Source organism: Uloborus diversus, chromosome 9 (assembly GCF_026930045.1).
Source record: "Uloborus diversus isolate 005 chromosome 9, Udiv.v.3.1, whole genome shotgun sequence".
Taxonomy (NCBI): domain Eukaryota; kingdom Metazoa; phylum Arthropoda; class Arachnida; order Araneae; family Uloboridae; genus Uloborus; species Uloborus diversus.
Window position 1 is genome coordinate 10,524,239 of NC_072739.1, and position 23,861 is coordinate 10,548,099.

At 32.8% G+C, this 23,861-nt stretch overlaps 1 protein-coding gene across 2 annotated transcripts in view; it reads right to left on the minus strand.

The window, feature by feature from the left end:
* The window catches only part of LOC129229267 (nucleoporin p54-like), a 42,779-nt gene that overhangs the window by 4,384 nt on the left and 14,534 nt on the right, over positions 1-23,861 (minus strand). For both annotated transcript variants that reach the window (XM_054863538.1, XM_054863539.1), the window contains exons 4-9: positions 22,851-22,928; positions 13,656-13,861; positions 8,868-9,055; positions 6,761-6,957; positions 3,343-3,491; positions 369-596 (exon numbers count right to left, since the gene is read on the minus strand). In XM_054863538.1, the coding sequence (XP_054719513.1) occupies positions 369-596; positions 3,343-3,491; positions 6,761-6,957; positions 8,868-9,055; positions 13,656-13,861; positions 22,851-22,928 (1,046 nt within the window). The remainder of the gene's footprint in view (positions 1-368; positions 597-3,342; positions 3,492-6,760; positions 6,958-8,867; positions 9,056-13,655; positions 13,862-22,850; positions 22,929-23,861) is intronic.

The following is a 23,861-nucleotide window of genomic DNA, read 5'->3' on the forward strand; positions in this document are numbered from 1 at the left end:
GGGCACTGCCGTGCCCCCAAATCATTCAAATGTCAATTTCTTTGTGTTTGAATAGTTTTGTCATTCTTTTGATTTCCCAAAGTGCAATATGGAAGATTTCGGAACCATATAAAAAGCTAGATTTCGTATTTTTTCACTTTTTTTCGGCTTTTATCTTAACTTAACATCTTATTTTTGCCATTGCAAGTATGCATCGTTAATCCCAACTAACGGTTGCAGAAATAGAGATGCAGGTTACACTGAGACACGCTGTACAACAGCACCTTAACTTAACTATCAGCTGTAAAACTAATTTGAAAACTGCCATTTCCAAATTTATAAGGGTAGAAACAAATGGGAATAAAGTTTTAAGAGCAATTCAAGCTTACCTTAAATTGTGTAGGTGCACTGAGTTCAGCCTGAATGGCTTCCAATTTGATTCTGAGCTGTTCTTCATCAGCTTGAATCGAATAACCCATTTTTCTAGTGATTTCTTGATGAACTAATACTTTTAGCACCCTATGTTGCAATTCTAAAAGTTTCCTCTTGTGCTCTGCTATTTTAGCGACTGTGGTGGTGTGGTTTCGATTCAATTCAGCAATATCATCAGAAATAATCTGAAATATATATATATATATATATATATATATTAGTTTTAAAGAAATGCTCATTGCATGTTTTACACAAATGTCATTTCAAGTAGTTTCCTTTATTTGAAAGATTAATTATATACTGAATTCAGTATTATTTTCCCCCTAGAAAACTTATAATTTTAAATATATATCATTCTTAAACCTTTACTTCAAAATACAGTCAACCCTTGTTTGAAAGATTAATTACATACTAAATTCAGTATGATTTTTCCCCTAGAAAACTTATAATATTAAATATATATCATTCTTAAACCTTTACTTCGAAATACAGTCAACCCTTGTTAACGTGACCTTGATGGGGGCATCAAAACTTTTCTTGTTAAGGGATGCCTACCTTTACTGGACTTAGAATAAGCAGACAAAAATCAATGTTTCTATAGCACAGAAAATATAGAAACCAGAATTCATTTATACAGAAATATGCATTTATAAATTATGACGCTTGAACCAGTACTAAACAAAATTTATCAGAATTGAAGAAATTTACTGCATTATGTTTGATGCACATTGCTAGACATTGGTTTGAGTTGAAGTACAGACCTCCACCTTCCTAAGAGAATTTTATGTAATATTTTTTTTCCTTCTTTGTTACTAATTTGTTTTTTTATCTTAAAAATTTGTTTCTCATCTTAAGCTGGACTTCTTCTAAATCAGCTTTGTCTTAAACGATTGACTAAGCACTAATTTTTAACTTTATTTCATGGAGAATAGCATTTTTTTAAGTAAAATTTTACTTTAAAAAGTGGTGGTTATGCTGTTTTTATCAGTAAATGTATGATGTAAAAACATTTAATAGGATTTTTAAAAAATGAATACAATGAATTAAAATTGTCTATTCAAAAAATGTAATTGTTTGTTAATAAATATGAAACTATGAAGTTTTCAAATTACATTGTCTGTTCACATTCGTTATACTTGTAGAAAATGTTGCTTTTGGTCTACATTCTCAGAAAAAAGTTTTTGAAAATGGAAAAATAAATAAAAGCATGAGATAACGCTTCATATTTTGTAAAAATAACACAAAAACTAGTATGTTGTGGCCATCACGAAACTTTCTTCTATATTTTTTTTTTCTGATCCCTCCCCATGCTTGACGAGGAAGCAATATTCCCAACGAAAACAAAATGACACATGCAAAAACTTGACGACCATCCCAATGTCTGAATTATTGCAAAAGCAAAGCAAAGAGCGAAAATTGAAAGTTACTTTAAAAGCCTTGCTTGAATGAATTACAAATATTTTATTTGTTAACAAACATAAGATGGCAACAGTTAAAAATTTTAAATCATTGAGATAATATTTCCGATCATTTCCATACAATTAAAATCACGAGAAATACGCAGACGACAATCTATTACGATTTATCTTTCTTATTGTTGCATTAATAAAAATATTTTTATTCGCAAAAAAAAAAAAAAAAAAAATCAACACCTCTTGGAGCGATCGGCGTCAAAATTGAACCAAAGCCTGTTTACATATGGATTCACATATATTCCAAATTTCAACCAGAACGTAGCATTACTTTTTGAGATAGGGCACTCAAAATGGAAAAAAAGAACGGGTGATTGCGCTGCCCCCTTTTTAGCTGTTGACACAAAAATAAAATCAGTTCTTATACCCACTAAGGGCTACTTGCCGATAAATTTTTCTTTCATTCCGTTCATTATTTCTTGAGATACAGCAGTCACAATTGACGACAAAAAACGTTCTATAGCTCAACCCCCGTTTGAGTTATTGACACCAAAATTGAATCAGCACCTGTTCCTGTTAATACCAACATATGGACCAAATTTTGTTTGATTCCGCCAGTAACTTCCTGAGGAATAGCAAGCACGCGTAACTCAAAAAACGTCCCATTGCTCCACCCCCCTTGGAGGAATTCGCGCCAAAAACTAATGGGCACAAGTTCACATAGGGGCACATATGTGTACTAAATTTCGTTCGATTTCATGTGGTAGTTTTTGTTGTAGAGCGGCCACAAAAAACTGGTCACACACAGACGTGACACACATACATACACACACACAGACAGACAGACATTTTCCAAAAATGGTCGAAATGGACTCAGCACACCTCAAAACGTTCGAATCCGACAAAATTCGAAAATTTGCACGAATCCAATACTTTCTTCTATATATTAGATATAGAAGAAAGTAACAAATAAGTCAAAAAATAAGCAATAAATAATAATAAGTAAAATACAAGAAATGTTGAAAAATGAAAGTTTTAAAGCATATCTCTTGTGGTTCAAAAATAGAAGTAAAAAAAAAAGTTTCTCCTAGATGACAGGACACCCCTCAATATTTTTAGACTTGTGGATAGTAATATACTGGAAGAATTTTAGCTTCCTATTTCAACTGGAAGAGGGTGCTCAACCCCCTCCCCCAAACTTCATACATATGGGGAGGGGGGTTAAAAAATACATTGAACTGAAAAAAACAATGCTACATTATAATATACACGAGTAATATGCATATACATTGCAGTAAAATAATTATTTGCAAAAAAGCAGCTGGGGAAATTAAATGTTTCTAAATTTGTGGCATTTTCTACGCTACGGCTAATGTTAAATTGAGGGGTCATTGAGCAACCTCTTAAAATATGAGTAAGAAGCTAAAAAGTTTTTTTGAACCATCCTAATATCTCTATATACATTTCAAATATATATTAAAGAACTTAATGTAAAACTTAGCATAAATAGTAGAATTACATCCAATCGTTTTTGATGCTGCTTAGTTTCATAGTCTTGGCATTTCATTCTCCGAGAAAGTTCTTGAAAGCCAATTAAAGGAACAGGAATTAATTTTTCTGGATCAGGATTATCAATTTTGGCCTGTTTCCATATTATTGGTTCAATACCTATAAAAAAATAAATACTAAATAAATAAAGTAACTTCTGGCTGATAAAAAGCATTTAACCAAATTAAAAATAAAAATAAAAATCACATTTTTTGCATTTCATTATCTCTGCAGCAAAAATAAATTAACAAATAAAATAAATAAAAGGGAAAATTATTACCAAGTATAAACATATACACTTAAAAATGTACATAAAATAAATATAAACTTAAAACGCAGATTGGATATTGTTGCTGTAGTACAGGGTTACTGCAAATGCTTTATTCATTTTCCACACGCTATATGTCTCAATATATTGCACATATAACGATGAGGAATAGATGAAGAATACCAAACTCCTCCAGATTTGGAATTGTGTTAACCAGGTGGTATTATGAGTAGTATTTTTCAAATGGTAAGCAAACAAGAAAAGGGGGGGGGGCTTTGTGTGCGTTACAATCTGTGTGATGTTCATCTGCTCTTGCAGTGCTTTGGGGAAACCTTGTTTATCTACACCCACAACCAAAAGCATAGAACTGAAGGATAGCATCCGTGTGACACTGATGACTTAACGGAAAATACACACACAAAAAAAAATGATTTTCTTATTTTGTTGCCATTTTTAAAATACTGCACTTGGATTACCCCCCGGTTAACAAAATTCCATTTCTTGACGAGTTTGGGCTTATTTTCACATATTCTTCATTGTTGTATGTGCAATACTTATAGATATACAGTATAACCTTGATTTAACGATTGCCAAGGGACTGGAAAAAGTTATCGTTAAATCAGGATACCGTTAAATCGAAAAGCATATACATTCAATGCAGTTAAATCCAGAATAGTGAAATGTATCATTAAATAGAGGGAATCGTTAAATCAAAGTTATACTGTATAGCGTTTTGAAAACAAATGAATCATTGAGGCAGTGAGAAGCAACAGGATGTAAGTGGACTATTTAAAGTTTCGAGTAAATCACATTTATGGTTCAGATCCTGGGTAGGCTTTTATTTAAAAAAAAATTCTAAATCATGCTATACAGCAGCACCTACTAGAACTACTAGTACTATTTCTTGTCCCTAAGCAGAGCAGAGGTTCACCTACCATGTGTACTGGTTCAGGGTTCGTACGCTCCTTCAAAACTCCTCCAATACTCCTTCATTCCGGAAATTTCTTTGAAGGGCCCTTCATACTCCTTCAAAACTCCTTCGTTTTTAGTTCAAGACTACATAATTTTCCTCAATGAAAGTAACTTAAAATATTTCGATCGGCAACTTAACATTGTCACAAGGGCAAAGGTATGAGGACTATTTTGATATAGTAATTTTGTATACTTATTTTTTTGAAAATATGTTATTTACAACTTGATCATAGAAGTCGTACAAATTGAATGTAAAAATATAATTAGATGACTAAGACATTTCATAAGTGAAGTAAAACATGCTTAAATGGTGCTTGGCTATTTTTTCAAGTTTTATGATTATTGCTTTTCCCTTCATCAAACTCTCAGAAGCAAAAGTTAGTTTGTTCAATTATTATTTAAGTATTTAAAAATATATAAGTAGATGTACTATATTAGGTGATTGTGTTAAAAAAGCAATTCTTTAGTAAATCACAGTTATGATATTACAAAAAGGGACATCCACCTCCACAAGTGATGTCATGCCTTGAGGGGGAAACTGGTTCATGAAATTGTGACAAGGGGAAGAGAGAGGGTGACAAAAAGTGACATCACGTAGTTATTATAATAATATGACATGTGACAAGAGGAGTAGTAAGGTGAAGTGTGACACTTTGTGACAAAGGAGAAGGAAGTCAAATATGTTGAAAAAAAAGTGCAACATCATTTAAGGATAGCTCATTAGTACTCCTTCAAAATCTCATTTTACTCCTTCAAAACTTCTTCATTGTATTTCTGAAATTGAGTACGAACCCTGTGGTTAGCTCCAAATTTTTTATTTTGTCACTTACATCCCTTTGCTTCTCACTGCCTCAATAGGGAAGTTTTCGATTTTTCAATTTTATTTTTATATGATAGAGTAACATGTATGAACATCATAGGTGAAAAAATTTTTGCGATACGATAAGAAGTTTTTTTTTAATTAATTTTTAAAATTCAAGCGCTTGTGACGTCAAATGGCATAGGAAGTGACGTCATCCCCTCTTCCGATAGGGAAGAAGCGAAGGTCACGCATTCGACTTCGAAGACGAAACGTAAAAGGCTTTCTCCTCGCATTTAACTCCTCGCGTTTCTGGAATATTAAACCTCTCATCCTCTCAAAAATATTCGAATATCTCATTGGTGTTACTTGAGGAAGATTATTTAGATTGAGCTTTAACGAATCCGGCCTCCATAGTGTGTTCAAAAGGATTACTGAATTTCTAAAAAATAAAAATATCAGCGCGCTCAAAATGTGCCTAGCGAAAACAAGGGATCTTCGGCGGAAGGCTGCCCATTCACGCCCTGTGACGTAGGCTCGTGACGTTTCAGAAGCGCGCACTTTTGCGCGTGGATTTTTAAAAATTCATTAAAAATCAACCACGGTGTTTTAAAATTCGGCGATGGTGAATTTTTTAGTTTTGAGGGTCAATTAACAATATCCAATAGCCAAAATATGAACATTTAACAGGTTGCAACTTCTCTATTGTAATAACATGGCATGGTGCCCCGAAATTCCCTGCACCTACTGTTTAAACGGTGATCAGTTTTCAGTTATCCTGGTTTTACCCGGGCCATTGGTTCTTCAGAGACAACTAAGCACCAACCTCAAAAGGCAAATCATGCGCCCTCACTAGATCACCGTATCTACCACACTCGACAGAAGAAATCTCGCCCACTTTATTAAATTTTAAAGAATTACATCATTACCATTTTTTAGGAAACATTTTTTTTTTTTTTGCATCACGTAGAATGCTTACAGTATAATGAACATAAGGTCTTGTATACATAAAAAGTAGTCGAAAACTTTGTACTGCATAGTGAATAAAATATGACAACGTATATAAAGTACAAATTCAAAATGAAAAAAGGTTAAAAACCTTTTTTCATTTTGAATTTGTACTTTATATACGTTGTCATATTTTATTCACATAAGGTCTTGTAATCTTTAAATATCAACATTAGATGAATAAAAGAGTACAAATATTAATCAAAAGTAACATATGGAAACTAAATAAGAAATGAAAAGGATCCGATGCATTTTCAAATTTAGTTTTAATAAAGTTTATACGGACCATGCTGGAGGGAAGTTGAGAAAAAGAAAAAAAGACTTCAAAGTGATTTTTTTTACCAGCAGGAGGATTGTCAAGATATTGTTGAAGTTGTTCTTTGCTAGGCATTGTTTTAGCAGAAACACTAAGTACTCCAATGCTGGATATTTGAGGCTTAATTGTTGGCTGTTCCATGTAACTGCAAACTTCTGAGGGTGGAATTCTTCTGGTAAGTCCTGTTTGAAGTCTTTCGGACAGAAAAAACACAACTTCTGTTCTGAAAGGGGGGAAATTAAAGAGGTATTAAGAGATATGCTAAAAATTAGCTCTAGAATAACTTGAAGAGTAAATTAGATAAAGATATCTGAAAGTATAAACATGCAACCATGTATGACTATTTCAAAGAAGAAAAATGATTATGAATAAAAATTTAATGCATTATCTTTAATTACATTTTTTTTTCCTATTTATACAACTCAACCGAAGTTCTCCGGCGCTCCAGTGCAAAATAAATAAAATTCTTAACATCATTTCTTCCAGAAATATGAAATAATTTTATCAACTATTATATCCACAATGCTCATTGAAACACAAAAGAATAAATATAACCATCGCCTCTTTTTAATAGCTAGAAGGCATCTGCTATGGGAATAATACTGTAATTGGCTAAAGAATTTTTTAAAAATCCATGAAAAAGAAACTTTCATAATCAACAAACACAATTATTTGAGTTTCTTGTTAGAGATTGGCATCACAAGTTAGAAATACCAGCCCAGGTTGGAAAAGAGCTTCAAGGCTACAAAGAATTTTGCCACTTATTAAGGTTGAAGATGGACATATTACAAACTTGTTGTGCAATATGCAAAAAATAAAACTTCATTTTGCTATACTCCCATTGATAATGTTAGTTTTTAATGAAAATACAGAATGTTTGCCTTTATTAAGAACCATATATTTGCCAATTCAGTAGTATTTAAAATGTATTCCAAAACTTAAAAGTATAATCTTAAAAATTGTAGTCAAGGATATGAGGTGAGGAAAGTAAATTTAATGAACATTTTAAACAAAACATCGCACATTTAAAAAACATATAAATAAAATAAACATGTTCCTTCTCAAAAATTATTATCGACTCACAGTCAGCAATCTTAAGTCTCTGATGATTTCAGCTGACTCCCACAAAAGAAATCCTACTGATGTTATAATACTTTTAAATATTTCTTACAATTTAATTTCTAATTTTTTCAGATATTTAGGTATCCAACAGATGAAATTTTAATAAGCAGTATTATATTTTATCATAAGCTCTCAATTACTTTATAAGGAATAACATAATTTCAGAGCAGAATTAAAGAAAAGCCAATCTGCTTTCTACTTTTAATACATATGAAATACACCGCCAGCTCAGTCATTTCCAGCCGAGGATTGCAATTTTGTGCTTATTAGCACTTATCATCTCGGCATAGGGAAGTGACTGAGTGTTCTGTAATTTACTGAATATACCATGCCCTGCCTTCAATCTTCGAGTTGAACCGAACCATTGCTTCGGTCACTCGTCTGGTCTGTGCTGATTCTATATTAGCGACCAGTTTGTTTGGCACTTTTGGCTTCCTTAAGAGGTTTTCCATCTCCATGCTCAGTCACTTTCCTATGCCGGGCTGATGAGTGCTAATAAGCATGGAAATGACTGAACTGGCAGTGTATTTCATATACTTCTGCTTTAGCCTGGGCTAATGGGCTGTAATTTACTGAACTTTTAATATAGTCGAACCTCATTAAAACAAACTCAAAGTGACCTTCAAAATTAATTTGTCTTAACCATAATTTATCTTATCTGGAAAAAATGAAGTAGAATTACTCGTAAATACCACAGGACGAGGGATCTTGAATGTAGTTTGTCTTACCAGTAATTTGTTTTGTTTGAATTAACAAATTGACTTAACAAGTAACAGAGCAGGCTCATCATTTCAAAATTTTCCTGGTAGAGGGTGGGGTGGGGGCAAAGGTTTTGTGTTTAATATATTTTATGGGGAAAAAACAACAAAATACCTACAACAATGCCTAATTTCATTATGTTCCTAAAATCCAGGGGGCGTCAATACCATCACCACCCCTAAACGCCCAAATGACGGTCCAGTAACTGAGTTAATATGATAATCATAAAAGAATGCAAAGAACTAATGGTACCTATCCTCTGGAAGGGCTTTTATGCCATCAATAACAACAGAAATGTTGGGCTTGCTACCAAAGCATTTGTGCAAAGTGTCTACCACTTGCTGCTGCTGGTTTAAGATCTCTTCATCTTTCTTATTCAGCACAATGCCAACCAGGCAATCTTCTGGCTTAGCAGCGGGAAGGCAACTGTATCCAACAGCCTGCAAATGATGTCACAAAATATTCAAAGCTTGTTTTAAAAGAATGCTGCTTCAAATGATAACAAACAAAGAATAATGGGGTTGTTTCCTTCAGTCAAAAGTAGTGCTTTTTGTCACTGAAATTGACAGAATAAGCAAAAAAAATAACATGGACCCAGAAAATACTTTCATTTTCCCCAACAGTTATTTTTTAATTAATTTTTAAAATTTCGGATTCTTCAAACAAGGCGTGGTCTTTATGACGTCACAAATGATGCACTATGGCGCATCTTTCTACCGCATTTCCACGTTATGATAATCAAGAAGCGAAATGCAATCGCGCTCTACGCTTGCTATCAACCCTATTGTTGCCAATACACATGAGTAAAGATGCAAATTACATATTTTGGACCGTGAATGGCAACACTAAATGGCATTCATTATTTGTGATGTCATCGGCAGAAGCGATAAACGATGAAAGAGCACCGATTTAAGTAATTTTTTTTTAAAATTGAACTTAAAGAAATTATTTAAAAAATGGTCAGATTCAATGTTTTTAAGCATGCTCTTTTAGGAAAAAATACTTTTAAAATTTTGGAAACAACCCCATTAGTTTTAACACAAATAAAATAAACACAAATAGGATAATTACACAACTATATTACTCCTCCCATATGCTTTTTCTTTTCTTTAATTTAAAGATGTAACTGAAGTAAGAGTTACAAAAATATTTTTTAAAATAATTAATACATGCTAAAAAAAATCAGTATAATGAGGATAAGGAACAATATTTCAAAAAAGTTATATACAGGAATGCAATGTTGCAATTGTGAGAGGAGTCAAAGTAGAATTAGATGCAAGGACAGATACAATGGACTTTTCACCAGCATTTTTTTCTGAATTGAGGTCCTAAAATGAAAGAGCACGGGTGCAGAATATGTCCGATCCAGCGATCTAGGATCGGGGAAAATTTGAACCATCTGGGGAATTTTTGCAGATTCGTTTTTTGATTTTCCGATTTTTTCGCAAGTGTCTTTTGAATGCATTTTCTTTTGCATCACCACTCTTTATATTTTCATTAACTATGTATTGGACAATAATTTACATTTAATAATAAATATTAGATAGGAGATTTTAATTACAACTTACATGTTTTTACTTAATTTAATTTTTAGATACCTAGTTCTACATGTTACCAGTTCATTCTATTAGTTTTAGAGATGCATTTTTTTTTCAAAATTATCTATACTTATAGTAATGAATGAATTTTTCTCTGAAACATAAAACACATTGTAAAATTTTGGGGAAATTCTCTTATAGATTGGGGGAAAGGTTGGCAGTGAAAACATTTTCTGCACTCCTGCAAAAGGGTAGGCCATCTTTGATATGATTTTAAGGAGAGGAATCGGGTATGAATCTCCCTCACTGAAACTTTTCTGAATTGAAGTTTTGAAATGGCAATTTTAGACTATATTCGGTAATTTTAGAAGGAGTAGTTTGGAGGCCTTATCCCGGTCATTTCTCAAAATGTAAGCTTAAAAGACGCCATTGTAGACATCTTATGTGTCGGCAGGAATGGGTTCAGTGACTTTCCTCCACTAACTTTTCAGAACTGAATTCCGAAGAAACGCAATTTTAGACGACCTTTGATGATGTTAGGGGAAGTCATAAAACATTACACTGGAATTATTATGAAATTGATTTTCTAAAACGCAATTTTTAAAATGCTTTATCAATTGAAAAGAAGAAGAGCCTCCTTGGCAAAATTTCTATAATTTAGTTGTTTTAAATAAAAATGATGTGGTACACCCCCCCCCCCTCTCAAAGCAGGTGTAAATCACAGATGTAATAAGATAGAAGAGAAAAAAAATCACCCCCTCTGGAAAATGTTCTGGATCCGTCCTTGATTAGATGAGAAAAAAAAATATTAACATTAGGATAGTATAGAATATTTTGATAGATTTGTTTGAACATTTAAAGTATTTAACACTTGCATCTTGGAGTTTGAAGAAACACAAAACACATTTCATGAAATTAAAATGTATAATACAAAAGAATGTTAATACTTTTTTGAGATATAAATAGCTCAAGCATGAAATACTGCACAAAACATTTACAGAATAACATTGGTTAAGTCTCTAAAAAATCTAGGCGCACGTACAAAATAGTAAGATACCAGCTCATATTTAAGAATTCATTTTATAGAAGTTATACATTTTTAGATGTCAGTGAAGAAAATCTAGGCCTCATGGTGACCAAACAGCCACTATTTGTCAAGCCCCCGCTCACAGAATAAAAACTTTTAGAAAGAAATACACAGTAGAACCTTTCAATAAGGGACAGTAAGGAGACCGGACAATTTGTCAATTGAATAGAGGTGTCCCTCCTTTGGAGGTAGATGAATTCATGCATAATCTCATATTAACCACCGTAAACTAATAACATTTAAGATTACTTATTGAAAATGTTTCTTATATATATATATATATATATCTTTTTGTTAAGAGTTCGTGATACAACTTCAAACTTTCTTTAAATGAGGGCACAGTTCTTGAGAAAACACGGGAGATTTATTCACAGCTATGTACAGGAAGCGTAGTTACAACTGCTAAATCAATCATCAGCAATTAAGCAAATATCAATTAACACCGTAAACTCAACGGTTACACACGTATTTACACCCAAATACGCGAAAAATACATTTCAAAGGCTTCACAAAACAGAGCTAATACCTGCTCTCCATCGCATCGCTGACACAATTCACAAGCAAAAAAACTAACTTGAGACTGACTTTTTATTACGCGGCACGGCCAAGGGCGCCCATATACGGGGGCAAGGGGGGGCTCGAGCCCCCCCCCCTCTTTGAAATTAGAACTTCCTTGCTTTTAGTACTTTTTTCTTTGCAAAAATGTAAAAACATTTCTTCTCCAACCATTAATGAATATGTTATTAAAAATGTCAAATTTTAATGATTCTAATCTGTCCTGAAATCAATTTCCACGGTTAAAATATCCAGCTAAACCACGGAGAAAATTTTTGAGCCCCCCCCCCTTGCAACTTTGCATATGGATGCCCATGGGCACGGCTATTTATAAACGTCGAAAGAGAGCTTCTCAAATATTCCAGAAAATCCTACACCGTTCTACCACTTTCTCATTTCTTTCCATTCACAAATTTTATCATTCAGAAATGAGGGGACCGTATATTTCAGCCGAATGTTAGGGGGTTGTATGTACATTACAAAAAGCTATTTACAGATTAAATTACTACAATAATTCTAGATGAAGAATAATGGAATAAACGCCGAATTTAGGCAGATTACAACAAATTAATCATAAAAATAATTACTCTTTACAGAATTTGTAACAATGTATATACACTAAATATAATTCATAATTAGTCAAACTGGCAAAAAAAATTCAAATGGTATCAAAAATTTTGTAGCATAAAAGTTTAGTTACTGATTTTTATTACTTACAATTTTGAATTAATCTGTTACATGGATTTGTTTGATGTCATGTAATTTACAAGGCGAAAAACAGTTTGATCATATTTCAAGTTTTCTGTACAAAGCCATAGGCAGCACACTATCTGTTGGGGTTTAGCCCTTTTGAAAAACGAGCTGATGTGTGCATCACATGACTTCCTTTTACTCCAATTTAATGTCATTTCCACATTGTTGGCAATTTTAATGTGATTCAATTGTTTACTCTCTAAATATCACCAACAGTGGCCAAAGTGAAACCAAATTTTAAAAAATCAAAAAAAAAATCGCCAAATTTGTAGCCAAGTTGGCGACAAAACTTGGCGACCAAGACTGGCGATATATCGCCAAGTGTCAGACAAATTATATCGCCACTTGAGTTTACATCGAAATTAACAATGATTTCCCCCCAAAAAGGGGCAGAAGACCCCCTTAGGAACATCCGAATGAAACCAAAAGAGAAGGTGCACAACTAGACCCCACTAGGAGTCTACGTGCCAAATTTCAATATTCTAGGACATACCGTTTTTGAGTTATGCGAGATACATACACACATACACACATATGCACATACATACGTACATACGGACGTCACGAGAAAACTCGCTGTAATTAACTCGAGAATCGTCAAAATGGATATTTCGGGTGTCTGTACGTTTCTAGGCACTTATCCACGTGTGGCTGGGTTGGAAAAAAAACTCAACATCCATTCGGGGGTGAGCAAAATGGAAATTAAGGCCGAATTTCAGTGAAAAATTTTTCGCGAATACAATACTTCCTTTTTTGGAAAAGGAAATAAAAAATGATGAGAGGGAAAACCATAAATGTAGGTCTCAGCATGAGTTTTGTATACTTATTTATTTGCTCGTTAATGTCAAAACAAACTTTTACCAATTAAATTTTGGACAAAAAGGGAACCTAGCATTAACATAAATTTGTTATTTCTAATGCATTTATACATTTTTTGCATAATTTTCTGTGTAACTTTCCCTTTAATAGAATGTCCCTTAATTAGAAGCAAATGCAAGGAGGCCCCCCTATCCAAAGGGACTGGGACTGATGTTCCTTAAATCGAGGTGTCCCTTAAAGGAGGTGCTACTGCATAATAAATGCATTAGAATAACAGAAAAACATTACCTTAAAGACACAGAATGGATTTTCTGGAGTGAATTCAACAGGTGCAGCATTTGGCGAAAAGTATCCTTTACCAGTACCCCATGATGCCTGGAGTTGATTCCACTTTGCAATGATAGCATCTCTCTCATCACCATACAACATAGGGCATGTTAAGGCTGTCACAAGACTTGTAACAGTGTCAATAGGATTTGGCTGTTGAGTCATACCTAATGAAAACAAGAAGTACACTTGCTTTGGAAGTCAAAATTTGCTTCAAACGTTCACATCACAAGAAAAACAATCAGAAACAATATAATATTGGTAAATTTTAAGGAAAAAGAAGTACAGTCAAAACCTCGTTTTTCGCGGTTAATTCGGTCCAGACTTTACCGCGATAACTGAATTTCCACGAAGTAGGATTCTGTATTTATAAACCATATATTTTCCTAATTGGAGCGCATAAAACTTACTTAAGACAATTTAAATAGGTTTTTAACATAGGTGGAGCCCCCTAGACATGAAACGTAGCCACCATTACATTTGCATTATTTAAAAAATTGCACAAAATATGAGAAACCGAGATATGTTAGACGTAATAGGTATCACATTGTAAATTATTGGGAAATAAACTACACACCAGTGCTCGAAATTAGCGGTTGTTAGTCATATTTTGCAACTGTAAATTTCATTTTGACGACCGCGATTTGAAACGTAGTCGTCACTGTGACGCCTAGCTTTCCCCCTACTAAGCTTTCACTTTCGGAAGATTCGTCTCCAAAAACATCTGCGTGCGTTGCGATCGCGGAAAATTTCCTGGAAGTATCGCTTTCAGTCGGAAAAGCTTAAACAATTCCCCCCCCCCCCCACCTTCGCCCGCGAACTGTAGCAGCCAGTGTCATTGCAAGCACACCCCTCCATTCCTCCTCTTTCTGGAGTAATCTTTTCTCCCTATGTTCCCTTAGTGTTGTTTACCCCCGATCGCCCCACCCCTCCAAAACCGGACTCATCTCAGGGTTGTTTGAGCAGATAGTCTGATCTTTTTCATGTTTCAAGTTCGACCCCCCCCGTCGTAACACGAACGCACGGCGAGCACGAGGATTCCTTTTTTCGCACAGGATTTCGCTCATCTTTTTTTCTTTCTTTTTTTTAATCATCGCTACCATCATTTTTTATTTGTTGAAAATATGAGTAAACGTAACTCAAAGTCATATTTTACGCCACTAAATACTAGCGGAAATAAACAGCCAAGGATTGCCGATGAAGTCGAAATAGAAAAAAATAATGACGAAGTAGATGCGACTTCTAAATGTACACGGAAAAGTGTCAACGCTGCAACTTTCATCAAGTGGCAAAAGCAGTTTCCGTGGTTGGAAAGAAAGGGTGAAGACCTGATGGTATGTAAAGTCTGTAAAGATTTTGGAAAAAAAGAAGATAGGGTCTGGTGGGGGAAAGTGGTCAATGGGGTAAAGTGGTCATACGTCAAATAAATGGCTATAGCTTGGAAATGAATGTTTGAATGAATGTGAAAATTTTATTTTAGAGTAAGGCAGTTAGAAACTACATTTTGAATACAATATTTTACAACTGGCAAAATTTTATTCGGTAAAAAAAAATATTTTGCGTGAACATGAAAATTTTTTAAATCTAAACACCTATTTTAACATCCTTGGGAAATTTTGTTTGTTAGAATTAGGAACAGATTGACTGTACAGGAAGCTTTCTACATGTCTCAAGAACTCTTACTCATTAGCAGTTAGCTGAATCTATTTTAGATAATTTTTTAGAACAATTTAAGTAAGATGGGGTAAAGTGGTCATAATATTAAGCTTAACGAATATTGTTCTTCTAATGTCATTTAATCTTTAGGTATGAGGCAGATACAAATTAGATATTAATTTTACTTAATATGTATTGTTTTTACAGTAAACGGGGTTAAATATACGAGTATATGCGTATATATACGCATATATACTCGTGTAGAAATGTACATAGACATATTCACATAAATGCGCCTATAAATACGTCTATTATACACGTATATGCTCGCTTACCCTCGTAAACACGTATATGTAAGAACACTTATGTACTCAGGTAGACACGTCTATACGCGTACGTACTCGAGTAGATACTTACATACAAGCATATGATATAAAAGTATATAGGGTGATTTTGTAGTAAGTTACCGCCCTAAGCCAGGGCTAAGGCAGAAATACTTAAAATACAACACCAGCTCATGTGATTCCTATTCCGGGCTAATGAGTGCTAAAAAGCACGAAACTGATGGAATAATTGAGCTGGTGGTGTATTTTAAGTATATAGGGTGAGTTTACATTCTTGAGCAAATTATTAAAAGGTGTTAGAGGAGAGGATAAGAAGCAAGAATCAATAAGGAACATATGGTCACAAACACAATGCTGACGCGCTACATGCACGCAAAGTGAGAAATTGATGGATGCAAAAAAAGTCACAAATTTATATATATATATATATGTTACACAAATACAATTTTACACAACATTTTAGGACTTAAGAAAGTTTTAAAGCGATTGATTAAATTTGCGACCTTCAGCTGTAATACATGCGTCGCATTCACAGATCCCTCTCTGTTGCAATAACAAGACTTTTGAAAAACTTTCATCAGCCGCTGCGCCTTTGTTGCGTAGCGTGTATTAGAGCTACTACAGACCAAAACTTTCAACAACTGCTCTAAATATTTCTTAAAAACTAAAATGTTACGTAAAATCACCTTTGAGCAACAAATTTGTGCCCTGCTTTGCATCCATCAGTTTCTGGCTTTGTGTGCATGTAGCACGTCAGTGATTATAACTTCCTTATGATTCTTTGCTTCTTATCCTCCCCTCTCACACCCCTTTGATTTTTGTCCAAGAGCTTAGATTCACTCTGTAAGCCGACATGTATATAAGCGTATATTCTCGTGTATACATACATATACTGGTGTATACACGTAAATGTATGTATATACGTCTATACAGCTATATAATTGTGTTTACACGTATACATGCGTATATACTCGTGCTTCCATATTATATATACGTGAGTAGACACGTACCAAAGACGCACTGGATGTATCCACGAATTAACTCGTGTATACCCGTATATGTATGTATGTACACTTACATATGCGTATATACGTCTACTATACACATATATACTCAAGTATGCACGTATTTTCTCGAGAAACAAGTGCATACGCGCATATGATGTTCGTTTATACGCGTATATACTCGTACATACACGTAAATGTACGTATATAAGTCTATACAGCTATATAATTGTGTTTACACGTATACATGCGTATATACTCGTGCTTCCATATTATATATACGTGAGTAGACACGTACCAAAGACGCACTGGATGTATCCACGAATTAACTCGTGTATACCCATATATGTATGTACACTTACATATGCGTATATACGTCTACTATACACATATATACTCAAGTATGCACGTATTTTCTCGAGAAACAAGTGCATACGCGCATATGATGTTCGTTTATACGCGTATATATCGTACATACACGTGACACGTACATATATGTGGCACGTATATACATGTGACACCTACGTACTCATGTAGACACGTATACACTCCTGTAGGTAATCACGTATACATGCTTATATACTCGTATATACACGTATATACTTGAGTAGGCACGTGTATGAATGTATCTGATTTATACATGTATCTACTCATATAGGAACGTGTTTACTCGTGTATAACACGACATGTATATATTCTTGTATTCACGCATGTACTCGTAAATATACTTATAACTATAAAAACAACTGAAATATACAAGTATTAGGGTTCTTTATAATGGTTTTGCATCTATTTTTAACTATGACCACTTTACCCCATGCTATGACCACTTTCCCCCACCCCATGGGGTAAAGTGGTCATAAAAACATAGGGAAAAGAAAGTTCGATAAAACTAATAAAATCAATATTTTTCTTCCTAAAATTTAATGTACCGTGTTCTTTAATAATGCAATGTAAAATAACAACAAAAAAAGTTGAAGTTTTTAAAGAATTTGTTGCATTTATTTTCCATTTAAGTTGAAAACCTACAATTTTATGACCACTTTACCCCACCAGACCCTACTGGATTCGTCGATGGTTGTCCTACTGCAAGATTCGAAACAATAAGTAGTTTTCTTGTTGATTAGTGCAGGCGGTTCATTCGCTTTTTTTACTTTTATTATTATTTTTAAAGATATTTTTTAAATTGCGCTTAATTGTTTTTCAAAACACATCATAAATGCAATTTTCAATACTGAACACGTTCTTCTTGGAATAATAGTTCCGGTGTTTGATATTGCAATCCTTTTGCATCTTGCCGATATTATAATACTTTTAAAATATAGAAGTTATTTTTACATATGCTACGATTAGGTTAGCTTTTTTTCTTTTTTATTTTAATTTATAACATATTATTTTTTCAATACATGCGGACAATGAACACCTGCTTTGCCGGAAGTTTATTTTCGCTTTTGACCTTTCAATCCTTTTGAATCTTGTAAATGTATTAATATTATTTGGCAATTGGACACATGCCACTTCAGATTAACTTGTTTTCTGCGTCTGTTTTTCTTTTTGATGAATAAATTTATTTTCGAAATCATTCCAACACTAAACTTTTACTTTGTGGAAAATTGCGTATCGTGTTTGAGATTGCAATCCTTTTGCATTTTGTCAATGTTTTAATACTTTTAAAATCTAGAAGTTATTTTTACATATGCTACCTTTAGGTTAGCTTATTTTCTTTTTTATTTTAATTTATAATATATTATTTTTTTTCAAAACATGCAGACAATGAGCACGTGCTTTGTGAGAAATTTATTCTCGTTTTGGACCTTTCATTCCTTTTGCATCTTGTAAGTAAATATATTAATATTTTGACAATTAGTCGCATGACACTCAGATTAACTTATTTTCTGCGTTTGTTTTTCTTTTAAATGAATAAAAAATTTTCAAAATCATTCCAACACTAAACTTGCTTTTACTTAGTGGAAAATTGCGTATCGTGTTCGAGATTGCAATCCTTTTGCATCTTGTCAATGTTTTAATACTTTTAAAATCTAGAATTTGTTTTTACATATGCTACCTTTAGGTTAGCTTATTTTCTTTTTTATTTTAATTTATAATATATTTTTTTCAAAACATGCGGACAATGAGCACGTGCTTTGCGGGAAGTGTATTCTCGCTTTTGACCTTTCAATCCTTTTGCATCTTGTAAATATATTAATATTTTTTGACAATTAGTCGCATGCCACTTCAGATTAACTTATTTTCTGCGTTTGTTTTTCTTTTTAATGAATAAATTTATTTTCGAAATCTTTCCAACACTAAACTTGTACTTTGTGGAAAATTGCGTATCGTGTTCGAGATTGCTATCCTTTTGCATCTTGTCAATATTTTTAATACTTTTAAAATCTAGAATTTGTTTTTTTTTTTTGTTTTTTGTTTTATGTCACTAAATTAAGTTAATAGTAATTATGGTACTTGCATAAACTTAGCAGGTGATTTCAAAATGCATTTTTTAAATGCATTGTACATATATATCAGCTTGTTTTCATGCATGTTATAGTTTAGTATAAATTTCAGCATGTTATTGAACGCATTTGCAAATTGCAACCAAGTAAAACATAACGGCACCTAAGAAAAAAATATTGGTTGCCAATGGCACCTAAGTAGCTGATGCTAATTTCGACCTCTGCTACACACACACATGCAGTTTGTACACACTACTACTAATCTATGAAAATAGCTCAACTTGTTCGATGCATTTACTGCCAGTTAGTGATCCTATGTACCCCCGTTCTTCCTCTACAATTATCCTCATTTAAGGTATTACGTATACAACTTAAAAATCTAGTACATTCTTGAACACCATTTACAATTTCAGATGTAATAATACAGTGATTTATACTTTTCAGTTAGTGTTTAACGATTGAAATGAGATAGCGATTCCCAACTCTTTCTCTGACGATTTTATACCTCCACACCCTCAACTAGTACAGCTACAGCCCTCAGAAGAGCTTACCTTACTTAAAAAACATACTTTGTTATTCTTATGTAGGAAACAGTTTACACGAGCGCATAAAAGCTAATTACTATATTTGAAGAAAAAAAAAACGGAAAAAAACGCGACTGTAGTCTAAAGTAGCAGGGCAGTTGTTGCAAGAGTAACTCATTGGTTTGTTTAAATCTGTAGTGCTCAACAATTTTTTAATTGAGGGCCGCAGCTCACACTAAGATGAACCTCTCAGACCAGAACACATAAAATTTAAATATATTTTAATAACTTGGGAAGATAGAGAACAAGAAAAGTAATTGGAGAACAAGAATTGCTGTTATCATAGCAACATGCTTATTTTATTGATAAAAATTTTCTATTTACTTTTAAGATACCAATTTCTGGCTAGTTAGCTTCAAATTTTCAACACTCATTTGTAATATGTAATGAAGATGATCATTTGTTTTGGAAAGTACCCAAATATATTTTTCCAGCTGCAGTATTGGACACCACAATGGGCCACATTGATCAGCTTTGCTGGCCATGGGTTTAAATGGTTTAAATCAGTGGTGTCGAACCTTTTTTTCCCAAGTGCCGTACCTTCTCTTTAAAAAATTCTCGTGGGTCAGAATGCGCATAAATTTTCAAAATATTTTTTTAGTGTCTAAATAATATGGGAAAACATGGAAGATGAAAGACAATAACAGACCATGAACTATTGATATTATTGCTCAATGTCTAGTTTATTAGTGTGAAGTTTGCATCTGTGTTCCAGAAACCAATTTCTGAATATGTGGGCCAGGTTTCTGACACTAAATGTGGGTATGATTGATTTTTGAAATTGTACAAGACAACGGCCACATGTATCAATACAAAAGAAAATGTCAAGTATTTTCCGAACTATATCTTAAACTAAAATATTCTGTAGTATGTACATTTGGATGACAGGACTTGTCACTGCATTTCCAGCGAATGCAGAAAATAGAAGTATATTTGTTTTGTTCATTGATGGAATAAACAAGAACGAGAAATTTCCTGAGAAATACAATATATTTTTATGAATGGTTTCAAACTTAAAGGCAAGGTTTTTTTTGTAAAGCTTTAATATTTCGGGAGACAGAAGAAGAAAGCGATATATCTGAATGAACTAATGAGTGATATAACAAGGGGCTACTGTATAAAAATAAATGAAAAAAACTGCATTAAAATTCTTTGTTAAAATTTTTTGAGCAAATAGCAAATCTTGCAAAATCAAAAAAAAAAAACACATTATTTCAATAACAAAATAGGAAAAAAATGTCTGAAGCAGCAGTGATGTACATATATTGTATCATTTAAGAATATGGGGAATTTTTTGACATTAAATTTAAAAATAAAATTGATTTTCTTAAAATATTTTTTCAACCTTTTTGGCTATCATTTTTATATTAAAGAAAAAACTTCACACTTTCATCCTAATAAGTTTTACTTGAAGTAATTGATGCAGGATTATAACATGGAACACTTGACATGTTTTCAAACTTATTAGAACAAAACATTTTTCTGCTTGTTAAACATTGCCGAAAAGCAATGTTGCTCAAATTTAGAATTCAATAATTTATTTGAAAACAAGTCAACAAAAAAGACTAAAAATTACATTAAAATGAAAAAAAAAATCTTTTTTGTTTTGCCAATTTGACATGTTCCACATTGTGATATTTCCTCTTCATTTTTGACCATCATTCAGTGCATACCATTGTTCCTGTAAAAGGATTGCTTAAAAGAAAACATTGTGGCATAAGAGCAAATCTATACTAATAATATTGTTACAAATCCTGTAAATAGTAATTATTGTAGTAACGTAACCTGTAAATAATTTCCCGTAATGAATATACAACCCCTTAACATATGGCTAAAGTATACAACCCCCTATTCGTTTTATTTTCATTGATAAAATTTGATAACGGTCTACGCATTTCTCGAAGCAGAAAGAATGTTGTGGAAAATTCTTGGATGTTTATAAAAGCCGTTAGCGATGGATAAACGGAGAGTTTCGATTGATATTTCGAACTGGGGGGAGAAGATTTTCGCTCTGTTTATAGCGAGGCATTTCGCTGTGTTGTTTTCGTATTTGGAAGTAAATACGTGTGTAAACGTTGAGTTTACGGTGTTGTGTGATAATTGCTTAATTGCTGATGAATAATTTAGCAGTTGTTGAAGATCTTTCCTGTACATAGTGTAAATAAATTTCCTGTGTTTTTATCAAGAACTGTGTCTTCATTTCAAGAAAGCGGAAATCGCACCGAATCCGTTACAATATAAAGCTGAAGAGTTTGTTTGAACATGCTAATCTCAGGAACTATTGGTTCAAATTGAAAAATTCTTTTTGTGTTGCATGTCCATTTATTGAGGAAGGCTAGCCTTAAAAAAAAAAAAAAATGAGATTGACCGAAATATTTGTAATTGCAAATTAAAGGTTTAATTAATGTTTAGTTCTATGAATTCCTAATAGATGGTGGGAGAAGTTTAGTTCTATAAATTCCGAATAATAGATGGTGGGATAAGTTTGTTTTTGTTTTTAAGGTTGAAGATAGTTACTTATCTTAGTAAATAATTTGATTTGTTGTATTATTCAATTGTGATTGTTCTGTATAACATTTTTATTACAGAATTGTTCATTTGGCGAAGCATTTAAATTGCAGAAAAAAAAACATTCCAATTGCTAAACGGCAAGGTTATGGTAGAATGGTTGTTTGGCGCATTAAGCGATGAATTGTACAGTTGAAGGTTTTTTTTTTTTTTTCGAGTTTCATAGCTACTGTTAATCTTTTTATGTGTTTTGGTGAATAGTTTAAAATTCCAAAGGGACTTTGATAGTTTTTTTTTTTTTTTTTTGAAAAGGTGTGTACACATTTTAGTTGAAGAAAAATTATCATTTCACATCAGAAGGGAGGGGGGAAAGGCATGGATTTTTTTTATGCAACAGACTTCTTTTAAATCGTTAGCACAGGCATTGCAGTGCAGGTACTGCTAGTAAGACAATAAAAAAGAAAACTAAAAACTGAAACTACCTTTCAAAATAAATAATGGGTAAAAAAAGAGACCAGAACTCGAAAAATTGAACTTTCAGGATCATAAGATTAAAAAATGAGCTTTTAGCCAAAAAGGAGATCAGATGTTTGAAACTTGTACCTACCAGTCATTCCACCAGCTGGTTGCATACCCAAGCCAGTAGAAAATAATCCACCACCACCTAAACCACCACTTGGTTGGCCTAAAAGCAAAATTTGCAATTAAAATTATTTTGTATTACTATATAATGCATACCAACAAATTTAAAACATTAGGATAAACGTTAGACCAGCAGTTTAATAATTGAAAATCTATACAATGTTTAGAAAATAAATAATCACAATAATTAATTGTTTCTAAAAAAAAAATAGAAGCAACTTCTACATGTACCACCAATATTTTTTCTTCTTTGTCTTCTCATATACTCAAAATTCCAGAAGAAAAAAAGAATCTGAGACTTGTTATTAAAGTTCAGTACATATAACAGTATAAGTTTTTGATTCAACTGTGTCAGTTATTTGAACAAAAATACAGAATTCAAATTTTTTTTCAAAGGCACATTCAATTGCATATTATATATTGACTCAAGTTTAGCCTTGTAAATGTCAGAACACCTTATATACCTTTTTTTTCAGTATTGGCAATGCCTTGGTTTGTTTACAGTTTTTCATTAATCTGGAACTATTTCTCAAGCTAAAATTAAGAACTTTTGGCTTACATGTATCTTCCCTTTACAAGGTGGAGCCACTCAAGTTTAGCATTGTAAATGTCAGAACAACTTGATATTTACTTTGAAATTAAAGAAACCTGCAGAGTTTGGAAAAATCTATCTTAAGTTAGAAGATTTTTGCAGAAAATCAGAGTTTCAGGAGATTTTTGCAGAAATTTGATATTCTAAATCTGAAAAGATTCTGATTTTTCTAACATTTTTAACTCTTCTTTTCTTTATTTTTCCCAATTGATCTTCCTCCACTGCAATTTCCACCATAAACGTACGTTTTGGAACCATGGCAACCATTGAAACACGTCCACCGCCGAAAATTGGGTGTCTTGTTTGGGACTTCAATCTTTTTGCATCCTGAAAATATTTCATTTATTGGGAAAGTTTTGAAGTTTTTCATTATATGCTACCCTA